This window comes from Dermacentor andersoni, chromosome 5 (genome assembly GCF_023375885.2).
Source record: "Dermacentor andersoni chromosome 5, qqDerAnde1_hic_scaffold, whole genome shotgun sequence".
Lineage (NCBI taxonomy): Eukaryota > Metazoa > Arthropoda > Arachnida > Ixodida > Ixodidae > Dermacentor > Dermacentor andersoni.
Genome location: NC_092818.1, coordinates 180,760,946 through 180,775,749, shown reverse-complemented (window position 1 = coordinate 180,775,749; position 14,804 = coordinate 180,760,946). Strand labels below are relative to the sequence as shown.

At 47.5% G+C, this 14,804-nt stretch overlaps 1 protein-coding gene across 2 annotated transcripts in view; it reads right to left on the bottom strand.

The window, feature by feature from the left end:
* Sbp2 (SECIS-binding protein 2) overlaps nucleotides 1-14,804 on the bottom strand; it is a 97,980-nt gene that overhangs the window by 7,120 nt on the left and 76,056 nt on the right. For both annotated transcript variants that reach the window (XM_050179344.3, XM_050179345.3), the window contains one exon: nucleotides 13,831-13,941. In XM_050179344.3, the coding sequence (XP_050035301.1) occupies nucleotides 13,831-13,941 (111 nt within the window). The remainder of the gene's footprint in view (nucleotides 1-13,830; nucleotides 13,942-14,804) is intronic.

The window sequence follows — 14,804 nt, the reverse complement described above, 5'->3', positions numbered from 1 at the left end:
AAGTCGGCATAAGCTCCGAGGTAAGGCGGCGGCCGCGGCGCCCTGCAATATCTACAAGGCCTCAAGGCCTTGTAGAAGGCCTCAAGGGACTCAAGTCATAGTGACAACAACCGGGTGCATGTGTCGCCTGCTCAAGTGCTGTTTAAGGGCTGCTCACAAGAAAACGATACCATTACATATCCTGCAGCTTTGTCAAGCTTGCTTTAGTGGTGTTTACTGCTCATATACAAGTTCCGGGGTGTCGAGCCGAAAAAAATACTGATTCGGTTAGGGTTCAACGCGTTCTGATTTCATTCCGGTTGAGTTGTGGTTCGGACAAATAAAAGTTTGTAACGATTCGCGAACCGGTTCGCAACACTCAACCGACTCGAAAATTAGTTCGGCGTACTCAATTTCATCCTGCACGATGGCGATATGCTGCATAGTACTATCGACTTGTCCGCATAGCGCATGCGCGCGTTTCACCAAGAGGAAGCAGAAATTTACGAACGAATTATAGAGATACTGCGCAATTTTCACGCACATGTTGAAGACAGGTAATTATTAACAATCCTTGCTTCAGTACAAGACCTGCGTAGCTTGCACACTCGTTACTCTTACAGCAGCAGTCAGTTAATTTTCTTTTTGCTTCAGGTTTTTACTACAACACTGCATGGTGGTCAGTGAACCGTGACATGTGATCTATGGTGCCCAACGCAGCGCGAATTCACTTTGTATTACATAAGCTACAACTTCAAACTTCTAGTCTGTAGCAAAGAAAGAAGCCAGTATTTGTCATTTCGCTTAGAACATTGATGCTTCTGAACAATGAGCAAAGACAGTTTGTTCTGAACCATACGTCGATCTTTGTTGCCCATCTTCCCGTGCGCGTAATCTTGCGTTGGTTAAGGGGGGACAAAAAGAAAGTCATAAGCACGCACACTGTGCCCTACGAATAATTTCTACAACTCGAAGAGCGTTGTTTGGTGTTTGGCTAAACACCAAACGTTTGTTGAACAATGGTACATAACAAAAATAGATTTCGCGTGCTGTTTCTGCGGTTACCACTCACCGAGAAGGTGACAGCATGCATTAACGACCAGTGCTATGGTTACAATAGTCATGCAGCTGAACTCTTGTTCTTATTCCCTAGTGAGATGGCGCGACCCACTCTGGGGGATCGGCCATGAATCGGGCGGTGAAGGAACTGTTAGCATTTTTTAAATAAATTAGTGTGAAATGAAATAAGTATCTTGCAAATGCGATTTAATGTGTCTACTTTTACAGCTCTGAATAATCAATTATCTAGATATTTTGTGAAGTTTGTGAACATTATAAGCATTTAGAAGAATTCTAACATGGAATTCGTTTTGTCTCACGCAGAAAAAGGCAGAGGGCTTCACAAACGTTCCTGTGGCTGTAACCCAGCACGGTAGCCCCAACGGAAAGAGCTACCGGAAGAGTCAAATTCAAGCCAAGCTTTTGGAAGGGTTCTTCTAAAAATCTTTTCCGTTAAATAATGAAACGGCGGCATGTCAAAAATAAGTGTTCCAGATTTGCACTCTCATAGCATAAAAGGCAGAAGGGCGATATAGCCAGACCAGACCTGCGGAGACAAAAGTCCAGTGGGGGGGGGGGGGGGGGGGGCTTGGCCACGCAGTCTTGTAATCGTTACTTCAGTTTTTCTAGAGGAGCACCATTTGTTGTTCCAAGGAAAACTAAGATGCGGGAAATCATATGTTGCCAATGATGATTGTGCGAACCTATTTGTAGTATTATATTTTATTAATCGCGCCGCAGTGATGAACGCTGACGAAGGTAAAATGGAGATTATAGGACCATCGTGGAATGCTACTGCGAGTGTATCTGCATATTCGTTTAACGCTAGACCTTTGTGGCCTGGCACCCACACTAAACGAACGAAACGTAAGTGTCTTGGGAGAATAGAACTCGTTGATATCCCTCCTCAAGGACATCGTCTTTTTCTTTCTCCATGTTTGTCTAGGTTATTTATATACAAGTTAACCTAACGATCGAATTGGGAGCGTCACCTGAAATGGCGATTCCGGAGGAAAAAAATTAAATTATGGGGTTTTACATGCCAAAACCACGCTCTGATTATGACGCAGGCCGTAGCAGCCCGATGGAACAGCGTTGCCCTCTGGCGGCTGTCACAGAAGTGGCGACAGCGGCTGTAAGCACGCGGGCAGGGAGTTTTACAACTGAAGCTAGTCTAGTAACGTTGCGCCGTAGTGGGGGAGTCCGGAAATTTTGACCAGCTGGGGTTCTTTAACGTGCACCTAAATCTAAGCACACGGGTGTTTTCTCATTTTGGCCCCATCGAAATGCGGCCGCCGTGGCCGGGATTCAGGCCCGCGATCTCGTGCTTATCAGCGCAACACCACAGCCACTAAGCAACCGCGGCGGGTCGCGATTCTGCGGAGCCCCTGAAACAACTTTTCGGCTGCGAACCACAAATGGCATGGCTGACTTCAGAAGTGTCAGCGCCTCTGCCGAGGTGGCCATAGTTATCAGCGCCTGTCCATCGTCTATCGCCATTCTCGCACAAAACGCAACTCGCCAGTCGTTACAATCTGCTCCCAGGGTGCGCCGATTGAAGAAATCACGGAGGAAGGAAACTAAGGAGAGGCCCTACCCCCTCCGCGCGCTAGGAGAAAAGTGTGGCGGAAATGACGTATAGGTTCTCATTTCTTTTGCTGCTTTTTTATTTTTTTTGCTGCATGGCCACGCCTTTTGGGCCACAATGGCGGCGTTGTTCTGATTTTTTGAGCGCGCACACGTGTTGCTCTGGTAGGTTTCGTGCCGTGGCAAAGGCGCTGTGTGGGCGGGTTTGCGTTAGTCACCGTGTCTTGTTGCGCTGTGTTACCTGCACCGTGCTCTGCCGGATGTTGCGCGAGCGCGCGCGCTCCGCGTGCGAAACCACGCGCAGCGCGGCGTGGTTTCGCGAAAGATGTAAACAAGAGAGGAGGGTGGCACAAAAGGCGGAGCATCGCCATGAGCAACGCCAACTTCCGGCTTCACTTTTGCTTCACAAAGAGTGACGTCAGGGCCTCTCCTTAGTTTCCTTCCTCCGTGGAAGAAATAGTTATTCGACTTAGAAGTAGGGTGAACTGAGAAAGTTCGTCGGTGTTTATCGGTGACTTTCCGAGCGAAAAAGAAAAAAAAACTTCACAAGGTCTAAACAAAAAAAAACACATGAACGCGGACTATCAATTCATTCTAGCTCTTGATTTTTTTTCTTATCATTTTCTTTAAATAACACGTTCAGTTGATAGTCAGCACTCATGTCGTGTGGTTCTCTCTTTAGTCCTTGTGTAATATTTTCGCGCTGAAAAAGCCAACGATGAATAGTTATTCGAACAATCACGCAAACTAATGAGCACCCGTGGTCGCCTTATATGCTTCAACCATTTCGTGCCGAACCGATAACGGTTTTTTTTTTCGGTTGAGGTTCGGTTCGGGTTGCAGGTTCCAAAAATATCGGTTCGCACTCGGGTTCAGTTCCGTCCAAAATTGCGGTTCGGTATACACAGTTTTCGGTTCCGGTTCTTTTCGACACCCTGTTTACAATAAATTTAGCCAAAGTGAAATTTCGTTGCAGTTGGCCTTTAAAGTGACACTAACGAGAAACACTGTCTCTATTTGAATTCATCAAGTGTTCTTTCCGAACTTCATTTTCGTTTATTTCGCGGTAATAGGTTGATTACCAGAAGATAAAACGAGAGTCAAGGTTCCGTTTCTTTTTTTTTTTTTTTTTTTTTTTTACAGCGAAGCTGTTAAGGGCTAGTTCCCCCAGGATAGTGCCCGTGTGTAGACACGAAACTCCCCCTACGTGGGCCGATCCCGAAGACAGCGCAATGCCGGGCCGACCCGCGGTGGAGGTGAAGCAGGCGTTAAGCACTCCCCCATATGTGCGCCGATCCCAAAGATAGTGCGATGCCGGGCCGACCCGCGCAGGAGGTGCAGTTCGCCATTGAGGGGCCCACATACACAGCTTCGCTGGTCATCCTTCTTCACAGAGTTAAAGGGCACTGAGTGCTTTTTCTTTCCCCGCCGACACTCTAGTGCCGGTATACGTCAGTGTATACCATCAAAGATTTCTAACTATATTCTCGTATTTGTCATGAATACGTCAGAAGAACGAGTGAGCCTGCAAACTACAGTTCGGGCGGAGGATCACAAGAGCAGCCAACGTCAGTGTGAAAGCTCCAACACAACCCTGACAGAATAATATAATTCCAAACATACTGAAATGCGGGACAGAACGCCAACTTCTCTATAGGAGGAAATGACAACCTAACCACTAAGGCAGCATACTACAGTCGGGGCTGAGGATCAGAATTGCAGCCTATGTCAGTGTCAAAACTCCAACAAAATATTTGAAGAATATAATTGCAAGCACACTGAAATGCGGGACAAAATCATATTTGGGTCGTTTTGGTGCAGTAAAGGTTTTTGAAGCTTGCCAAGTTTGGTCTTTGGCCTTTTTAGAATATAAAGTAGCCCATACCTTCATCGATAAAAAGTTAACTATATGCCAGAGCAGACACCGTCGAATTCATGACGCCGCGGAAAGTTGGTGCGGGAACTTACAGCGGCGTCGCCACCAGCCTTTCGATGTTGCGTCTTTTCCGGCTCAGCAAGTCTCTTCTCAAGTGAGCGGCTCTTTAGGGCGTTGAGCGTCGGCGTCCCACGTAACCGACGAACGAGCACAGCGAAGGATGAAAGCGCGAACGCGGAGCGCAGCGGCGAATGACAGCAACGCCCTCTAGAGAACTTAAGGCCTTCTGGCTGTACCCTCTCCCCTTGAGCTACGTCACGCAAAAGAGGCCCACATAGAAGTTCCGTGCAGCGTGCTACGAAGCTACGAGCGGTGCACCTGTGTTGAAAATGAGACGCGGAAGACCGAGTGGGCGACGACGGCGATAACAATTCGATTAGTTCCGGGAACCCTGCCGCTCCTTGGATAGCTTCGGGGTTAGAAAAGTCCTGGCATGCTGCGACATGCTTCCGAGCGCACTTTTTTTTTCTGGACGTGAACCGTACATGTAGTCTCTGCGCTTGTGCTGCGATTGCGGTTGTGTGTCCGGCAAGCCTTGATTGCCGCGGAATGTGGATTACGTTCATGCCAGGATATGCTTAATAAATTCTCCGTGCCCAATTGCTGGAGCAATTACAAATCGGGGCCGAAAAATCATGCGTTCCTGTTTCCGCAAGATCAATGACAGAATATTGGGTGTCAATGCTAAGGCAAAGAAAAGCTGGAATTTTGCGGAATAAGGCAGCTGTTCCTTTGTTAATAGTTGCACGAATGTTTTGCATCTTCATTGTTAAACTAATTTGAGGCGTTGTAAACGTGTTGACTGCGGTACTGTATGTAATAATGCACCGAAAGCGAAATTATTCCTTTAGAGCCTAGACTGGAATAAATACGTGTCCCGAATGTGAAGAAGGACACACCAGTGAAGTTGTCATGAGATATGTGTTATGGTGCAGTGCTAACATTTTGTTGAATAACTTTTGTGGTCGCATGAACGGCAAACTCTTTGACGCCGACGATAAATCAAGGCAAAGAAGCTACTCTGAAGAAGAGGGCCGCACTGTGACTTTCCAATATAAGCCATGCGCCCTGTCATCATTTACCCGAAATTCGTTCTCTATCCTAAGGTTGAACCATTTCATTTTTTTATGGACGGGCTTTTTAATAATGCAGCGCGTAAATAGTTTTGCATAAATAACATTTTCTTGGAACACCCTTTGTTCTCTGCGGGCCATCTGCTCAACTATGCCTAAAAAACAATAACTGCGCTCTGGTTAACGTTGTCCATAAAGGCGCGATCACTTCATTCAACCCGCATCTCCGAGCACGCCGCCGGCCTCTTCTCCGTGACGTCAATCGCCGAACGCTCAGGCCTTCTCTTGTCTATAAAAAGCGAGGTGGAAAGCGGAGGAGGAGGGTATGGCGAAAGCGTGAGAAGCGCATTGCCACGCAAGACGGGTTCGGGACGACGATAGCTACGAGATGGCGCCAGAGTAGCGCACCGTTTGTTCACCGACGACGCCACCGATAGAATAGGCGTATATAGGCTGCTTACTGGAGCCCAATATGAGATAGGAATAAAAAAAAGAGCCAGCGCTGCGTTCGTTCAAGCGTTTCTGGACTTCATTGCTCTAATGCTGTATTGCTAACGGAGCTTCTTCCTTACCGTAACAGTTATGGTTTACCATAACAGTTACCGTAACAGTTTCCTGTATCTTCGGTGTATACTATGTGTTTCAGCAAATACTCTGCAATTCTTCGAAGAGTGCAGTATAGAAGAAACTCGTTTCTTCCTTTTCCGGAAAAACTGTATTCGCAGCTTTATACACAGGGTATAGTTACTGTATGTGCTCCCTAAAGGGAGCCTATACAGTAACTGTAGTTCGAAGCTCCAGCGCTGGTTCCCCATACCTGCAATGCTGTCCATAAAAGCAGCCACGTCGTTTTTTTTTTTTAGTCATATTGTCTTGTAGTGTACGCAAGTGAGAGTTCTAGATCTAACAGTGCAAAAGAGCCTATGCCACTATGATAGCTCTCATATGCGACGTCAGTAGTGCCCACAGGCTGAAAGCTTTAATTTTTCCGAGGGGGGGGGGGGGGGGGAGAGGGTGAAGGGCTGGGGCCCAACAAGCTGGGACCAAAGCCAAATTAAAGTGACTTTTATTTTTCATTAGAGTGCATACGTGCCGCAAAAACTGGTTCTTAGCAAAAAATAGAAGCGAAATAAACAGACCGGGAACCGACTCATGTGTAGAGAAAAGGCAAAACCGATGAATTCAAGAATGTCAGTTTAACCCGCCGTGGTTGCTCAGTGGCTATGGTGTTGGGCTGCTGAGCACGAGGTCGCGGGATCGAATCCCGGCCACGGCGGTTGCATTTCGATGGGGGCGAAATGCGAAAACACCCGTGTGCTTAGATTTAGGTGCACGTTAAAGAACCCCAGGTGGTCGAAATTTCCGGAGTCCTCCACTACGGCGTGCCTCATGATCAGAAAGTGGTTTTGGCACGTAAAACCCCAAATATTATTAAGAATGTCAGTTTACCACATCTAAATGAGCCGAATTGGCAACTGGGACGACTGCACAAAAAAAAGAAAGCCCACGCAGAATCATTTCTGGAATTTTTATGAGTGATGCGTAAGCATTTCGTAATAATGACGTGACGTTTCGTGGTAGTATGCTGGTGTACTTTGTATAATTGCGAGAACGACTGCGAAAGAACCATGAAACGGAGAGGCGCGGTTGCAACACCGAACTGTTAAGCGAGACCTGCACGAGACGATATAAAAGAGGCGAGTAGAAGCAATTTTCACTGGTGCGGACGTGGGATGAAATGACCAAGGAGATGTAGCAAATTAAGGAAATACATGCTACATTTATTAGGCACACCGAAGCATTATGAATTGTGATCACCACTGTTCTAGCGGCGGCTACGTCTGGCGCGGCGGCGCGGCCCCTATATTGAAAGCGATCTGCGAAAGCGACAGAGTGCGGCACGTGCTGGGAGCTCCGTGAGCGCTGTGTTCTCGCCGCTTCGTTTGCGCTGAAGCGAGACGCAGCAAGCAGGTGAATTCGCTCGCTGCTGCGGACGCTATGTTGAAAGCGATCGTCTTACGGGACGGACGGAGGGGCGGTTTTTTTTTTTTTTTTTTTTTGTAAGGATTGACAAGCTTGCGCATTTAAAACAATCAGATTTCAGTGTGCCCTTATTATCTATCACTTCATAAGCGCCGTTGAACACTAGCTGCTCCCAGTTGTTCGAATATGTCTTCTCCTGCAGCTACGCAGTACTGAGTCCGCTTTATCAAATCTTCTGTGGCTTACTGATGATTAACGCTGAAATTCTACGACAGACATCCGTTATCCTTGCCTTGAGCTCATCTGACGTCAGTCTCAATCATGTATCACGATCTTTCACATAACCAAAAAATAAAATCGAGTGAAGAGGGGCCAGGTGACCTAGCCGGCCAATTTACAGGCCCGTGCGTCCCAATTTATTGTGCATGAAAAGTCGTACCAAGACAGTTTCGTACTCGGCTGCTCCTGTGTGCGAGTTCCCCTCTTGCTGATACCGCAGAAATGCAGAAACAGCGGGACTTCGATGAGAAACTCATCCGCCACTCGTTCAAGGATTTTGTCCACGTAACGCAGTCCAGTCAGTGTGTGATCTAAGAAGATGGAACCGAATACAGCACCGACGTAATTTCCGAAACGCACATTGAACTACTACTGGTACCGAGTGCGCTTTACCCAGTGTTGATTGGAGTCACTCCAATAAGAAGAAGGAGAAGGAGTTTATGTACATTATGGAAATTTACCTGGCCGTTTCTGTAAAGATTAGCTTCATCTGTGCACACGATGTTCCTCAAAAAGTCCGGTGACTCACCAGCTTTTGTGAGGACCCAATTAGAGAAATCTAGACGATTCTGCAGGTCCCCCTCTTCCAAGCATTAGTGCAGGTTAAGATGGTACGGGTGAAGGCCGAGTCATTTAGAATTGGAAAGTGGTACCTGGGCGGCCACGTCCCGCACGCTAGCATGATGGTTTGAGGTCATAAATGCTAAAACATCCGTGCGTAGGCTAGGACTCAAAGATGGGGTCCTCCGCCGCTGTTTCTCAAAGCTGCCGGTTTGTCTCAGGTTTTCATAATTGCAAATGATAGTCGATGTGTTTGGTCTTCCGCCACACTTCCATGACTGATATATATTTGCGGCCTTTGTCTCGTTCCCATTTGTAGCTCCCATATGGCAAGGATCGTGTTTTCCTTCTGCTCATTAGAGAAAGACATGGCGACTGGGACGAAACAAAACGAACCGTTAAACCTTTACACTGAAGTTGTCAATTCGCTATTGTGGTGATACGTCTTGGGGCAAAAAAAAAAAAAAAGGAGAAATATACCATCCGTGCACTTTATCTACGCCAAGACATCTATCACAGCTTGTTTCCAACTAACACCAAGCGCGACGTGCTACTTCAGCCGGGGCGTGGCAGATAACTATATAGCTCGATCACGATGTTTTTCTTTATTTCCCTTATTTCCTTCTGGCTAACTCAAAGGGAGCTTGTTCGTGGGCGCTGCTTTGACGCGGGTGGGAGCGCAGTCACGCGGTGTTTTTCATTTCTCGTGGGGTTTCTTTACCAAACCGAAAAAATTGGACGCATTTAGTACGTCGCTGAAAACACCGCAGTTAGATGTCATTTGGGCGTGTCTACAAATGCCTCATTGACACTTTGATAAATACGGCAGTACTTCTCGAGTTATATAATTACAATTACGTAATTAAATCTCAGTAATGAAATAAATACTGGCAGCTACTCCATTGTGCCGAAAATAATATGCACTAGATTTTCTTCGAGTTACGTGATTGCTCTTTTTTTTTTTAATCTGGGTGCATGATAGTTAATCGGGAGACCCTGTATATAGTCATGACCTCTGGGTGCAAGTGACCATGTTTTCATCTCTAATAAATGTAAATTATTAGAAGAGCTTTTTTTTTTCATGAATCATTAGTACTGCTTACTGGAAAGAGAAGCAACACTGAGACACATATTATTCACGTGCATTTCACACGCCATGCATTCATAAAAGACTCTGCCGAAGGGATCACTACAGTCTGCAGGTTTTTTTCAGGGTCAAAAAAGCACGCCAAGCAATTTGAAACGAGGTGAACATACGGCAACATATTCATTGTCTAGGTGTAGGTTATCCATACCTTTAGAAAAACTTTTTAATTGGTTACCTCCTCCTCTTTCAAAAACATAATAAGCTTTGTCCTGTGTACGTATTTAAACGTGTGTATGTGCATGATGTTTACAGCGGAAAGTTAAAACAATGTAGAAGTAAGAAAATACGGATGAGGCATCCGCCGCTGATGATTTGTTCACTCTCCGTAACACAGGGTCTGAGTGTCTTACAGGCAGCAAAATTAGTCAATCGAATGACTTCTAAATGATAATGTGGAGCAATGTTGTCTTGTCTGATAACCGTTAGATATGGATACATGGTGTCGCACGGAATTGAGAACGATTCTGCGAAAAGATTTCGCATATGTTATGCATTACGACTGTGTGCTGGACATGGTACTTTTCATCTATTGAAACCTATGTTTTGTTTGGTCAAGTATATTGGTTGCATTATTCTAGACGAATAAAAATAAAGTTTCTTTTGAAACCTCTGTGGCACTGTCATTTATTTCCACCCTATTCGCTCACTTTTCTAAGGAACCTGCTACAGCGAAAGCCAACAATAACAGTCCAATTATGTTCACATTAAGACATGCGCCACTCCTATAGTTTAATGACACGCTGGCGCTTCAGCTGAGGCGAGTCGCATGCAAGCCTCAGCCTCAAACGAGAAATAACTGCTGGCGTAGCGGTCAGAATGCCAGATTCAACATTCGCGCCAAGCAGCATAAGCTCTCGACGTCAATTCCATGTCCGAGTGACTTTTTTTTTTTTAAGAAGTTGTCCCGACGACACACAGATGGCGACGGTTGCCAAATGCCGCCATTTTCTTGACATATGGGCTCCTATGCAAGCTTCGCTACCAGTTTACATATACCTTGTCAAAGCATCTTTACTCCTAAGGTAGAGTGAACTAGAAAGGGGCAGTGGAGCGCGCGGAGGCAGCGACTCATAGGGGAACCCGACGCCGCCGGTGGCGAACGGAGCAGTTGTGCTGCAAATCACTCTTACAAGCACTTAGTGATGCAGTTGCCTGTTGCGCGGCTAGAAAGCGCTTGTTAGGTGGTGTTTCGACCGCTTTCTGTGAATGTCTACTGCTCTTCAATTCGTGAACAGTTTAGCTCGAGTCAGCGGCAACGGGTCCGGCTAATTCTGTGCGACATTATTCGTTTGCGCAGGTATATTTTTTTTTTCCAGGGCGTCATCAAGCTAATGTGCTGTTGAAAGGTGTGCCAAGGAGAGAACGAACGTACAACATAACTGCCTAATTCAAAATTACTTTCATTGTTACGGAGACTAGGATTAGCTGAAGCAAAGCATGCAGCAGCATTTATGTATAGTAGTTAATTCGTTCTTGTGCCCATTACCATAGCAATGCTGCCATTGCATTAGTGTGGAAAACTAGCAGATATCGATGCTCTGCGCCCTATACCGCCTCTTGTGTGTGTCTTCATACTCTGTGATGTCTGTATATTGAGGTTTAGTTAAGACTGCACAGACCACGAGCTTGTGCCCCTTTTACGAAATGCTGTACTTCATTAAACTGCTCGGCCAGGCATAGTCCCCATGAATACAATTAGCTGCTTTGCCATTTCAACGAAGCTGACATTTAACTCCCGGCATGATTGTAGGGCTAGTGCTTACCTTCTCATTGGTGTTTACCCTGCAGGCGCGACATATCTTCTACAGCTGAATTCCAGTGACCTTTTTAGAATTAACTTCTGCGTATGTGGCATCTTCAATCCGTGCATGCAAGTTTTTTCTGCTGCTTTTGAATTCGTGAGCATTTGAGTTCGCTTCAGGAGCAAGTCCGGCCGATTCTGTTCGTTGTTATTGATTTGCAGTTTCTTTTTTTCATCCAGAGCGTCCTTTAATGCGCTGTTGAAAGGTGCACCAAAGAGAGAACGAGCGTACAATGTAACTGCCTAATTTAGACTTTCTATGTTGCGCGGCCACTCGATTGCGATTATGTAATATCAGAATGTGCCAATGTGTTTGACCTAAATTAACAAGCACGGTGTCATGCGCACTCAGGTAAACATGAACACGTCTCGCTCGATGAGCGCGGAAACGCGCTGTCAAAATGCTGAGTGAGAAAGCGAACGAAACGTCGAAAGCACAGAGCATACGAAGCTACCCGCACTACGCGCATTCTGCAACCATCGCAGATCGCTTTAAAATCAAGCCCGCGCGGCCGCGCACTTTGGCTACGTCGCAAATCGCTTCCAAGATACATGAGCGCCGGCAGTGCGTCCCTACAGTGTCCGCCATTCGCGTGCCCAATGCAGTAGTTGACGCCGCGGTTTCCTCCACTTTGTACAGAGAGGCGGGGGAGGAGGACTTCCAGGCACCCTTGCAACCGCCGGAGAGAAACGCCCCTCCTCCCTGGCCTGACCCACCTGCCTGCCTGCCTGCCTCGCGCGCGCCAGGAGAGGGCACGCTTCTGGCTTCATTCCTTTAACGCGGCGAGCCCGGTACTTCCCAGTAACGAAAGGCATGCGCGTGATCAGCGTAACATAGCATTCCCGCCAGGAAAGTAGCGGGCGCGGCATTTTGAAGAAATGAAACGCCAGCAAGGCAGATGATTATTGTTGTGGCAGAGATACACCCCAAAGGGTGTAAGTTTGCTATACACTCTTAGAAAAATTTACACACCTTTGGGGCTTATCTTGTTCCACAACAATCGTCATGTCTTGCCCGCGTTTCCGTTCTTAACGCTGCGAGCCCGGTACTTCCCAGTCACGAACGGCATGCGCGTTATCAGTGTGACGCCGCATTCTCGACAGGAAAGTAGCGAGCGCCGAGTTTTCAAGAAAGGAAACGTAAGCAAGGCAGATGATTATTGTTGTGGGACAAATATACACCCCACAAAGAAATAGTTGACGTTTCACTATACGTGAACGCGGGTGCCGCGCAAGCGTATGCATGGTTACCATAGGGGCCAATCCTCGGTACGCCCAAACGCCTGCTCTGTCCGCATCGCAGATCGCTTTCCGCAGCATCCGCCCCGAGTAGAACGCCTCCTGGTGATTTGCGTGCGACGGAAGACGTCGCGGGCTAGATTAGGCAGTCATGGTCGGCTCACCGTAGCACACTTTCACTCGTACATACGGCGTGCGGGGACGGCGTTGTCCCGAGACGAACACTAATAACTTTAGTAAAGGAGGCGTTGCTACCACACACGCAACTAGTAGCAACTGCCAGAGGTCAACCTAAATCCCCTTACACTTCGCAAAGTAGCGACACTCTTCTCCTCCGCCTTCCCTCCTCGACCGTGGCGCCGCCTACACTGCTCGAGCGTAGCAACGGCGCCAACATGCGCTCCTCGCCACTCCGTAGACGCTTCTCGAGCAAAAATGGCGCTGATGCACGGCGCGAGGGCCACGTGATGCGTTTAGGCCAATAGCGACGCGGCGTCGGCCTCTGCCAGAGCGCGCGAGGACGCAGCGGCATTCTGCAAAGCGTGGCACTATTTTACGAAGTTCAAGGGTCTTTAGGTCAACCCGGCGTGCCTCCACCTCTTCCTCCACATTTCGCTCAACGCCATCTACTTTATTACCAGGCGGCATTAGCCGCGCGCTCAGCCCGCTTCTTCGTACTTTCGCAGGCACGCGATTCTGTTCACCTCCAGGCGCCTCCCTCCTCCGACATTCGCTTACCTCAGGGCTTCAAACATACCTTCGCCAATTTCACTGGCGGGCCATGTGCGCTTACAAGTAAAAATCATGGTTTGTAGCGAGTTTCAACTTACCTGAATGCCTCATTCAGAGCGTGTTTGCATGGGGTGCCAATGGACGTCACCGCGCTTATTAACACGGCTTTCGACCAACTCTGTGCGTTAAAATGGTTGCGCAAAGAACAGAGACACCTGTGACAGAAGCTTGTGTGCAGGCTTCTTCGCATGCATCGTAAGGCTGCGCATGGCACAACGTCTGAAACTGGTCAGCAGTGCAGCCTTACAAGTGGGCAAACCTTGCCGCCATAATTCCTCGTTGTGGGCAACGTGGTTTTGCCCTCTTGTTACTCTGCCAAAATGCGTACGTGCTCTGAAGTATGTGCAAGCCACAGTGACTTAAGCAAATGTGATGAGGAGGAGTTTGGGCCTACTTTTTTCATGACCGACAGCTTTCTGCGAGCCGGAGTTTCGCGCTCTTTGCCCCGCTTCTTGCTGGGTGCCGAAGAGTCCAGGCGGTTCGCCACCAGGCAACTCCTGGCCACCTACGAAAAAACGGGGGGCCGCCACCACGGCGAGCAACCACCGTAAGTGCCAGTGTCGAGGTCCTTGCCTTCAGCCCAATGCAATTAGTGTTCTTGCCCTATACTAGATGCACGCATGAAGTTTGTGTTCCAGAAACTCAGTTTAGCGCCTTTTAGAATACAATGTATCTCGTAAATTTGCTACATTATTTAATCTTATTAAACATTAGTGCAGACACGAGATTGGTTCCTCGAAGCTGCCTCGTAAACTTAAGTCATGTGTATTTTAATGTTCATCTCCAGTAATAATTGAACGCCTATGGGCGTGATGCGCTGCCCAGGCAGCGCACTGTGCCAAATCATCGTTTTCTGGTAGTACAAAACGAGAAGCCCCGCAGGTGAATGCGAGGTGCCACGGTATATCTGCTGCGGTGGGAATCTTTCGGAATTCCATGCATGGGAGGCTAAGTAGCATGCCTTCCGTCGAGAAGGAAACAAAGCATAGGGCTGAATGCATACACCACCCATGAGAAGTCAGACTCAGTTTTACTTAGCTGCCATTTTCAGGTATGTACCACTCAAGTTACACTATGTCAAGCTGCAACAGCAGACAGTTGCAATGTGTGTCTATTAGCCTAACACGCATCTACTCAGAACCATGGCCCCTGAACAGTGATGTAATCAACTGGCCAAACTAACAAAATAAGCTGCTATAAAGTTGCCACTGTGATAGAGTATGACTGGTTCTGGCGTGTGTCGACAACCAATCGCTAACAAGCTTATGCACTAAGTTCAGACTTTCCAGCAGTGGCCATCGGCAAATCGCATGATTGTGTCTCCCTAGCCTTCACGTGAAAGAATTTTGCTCGTAGATGTTGCGGCTA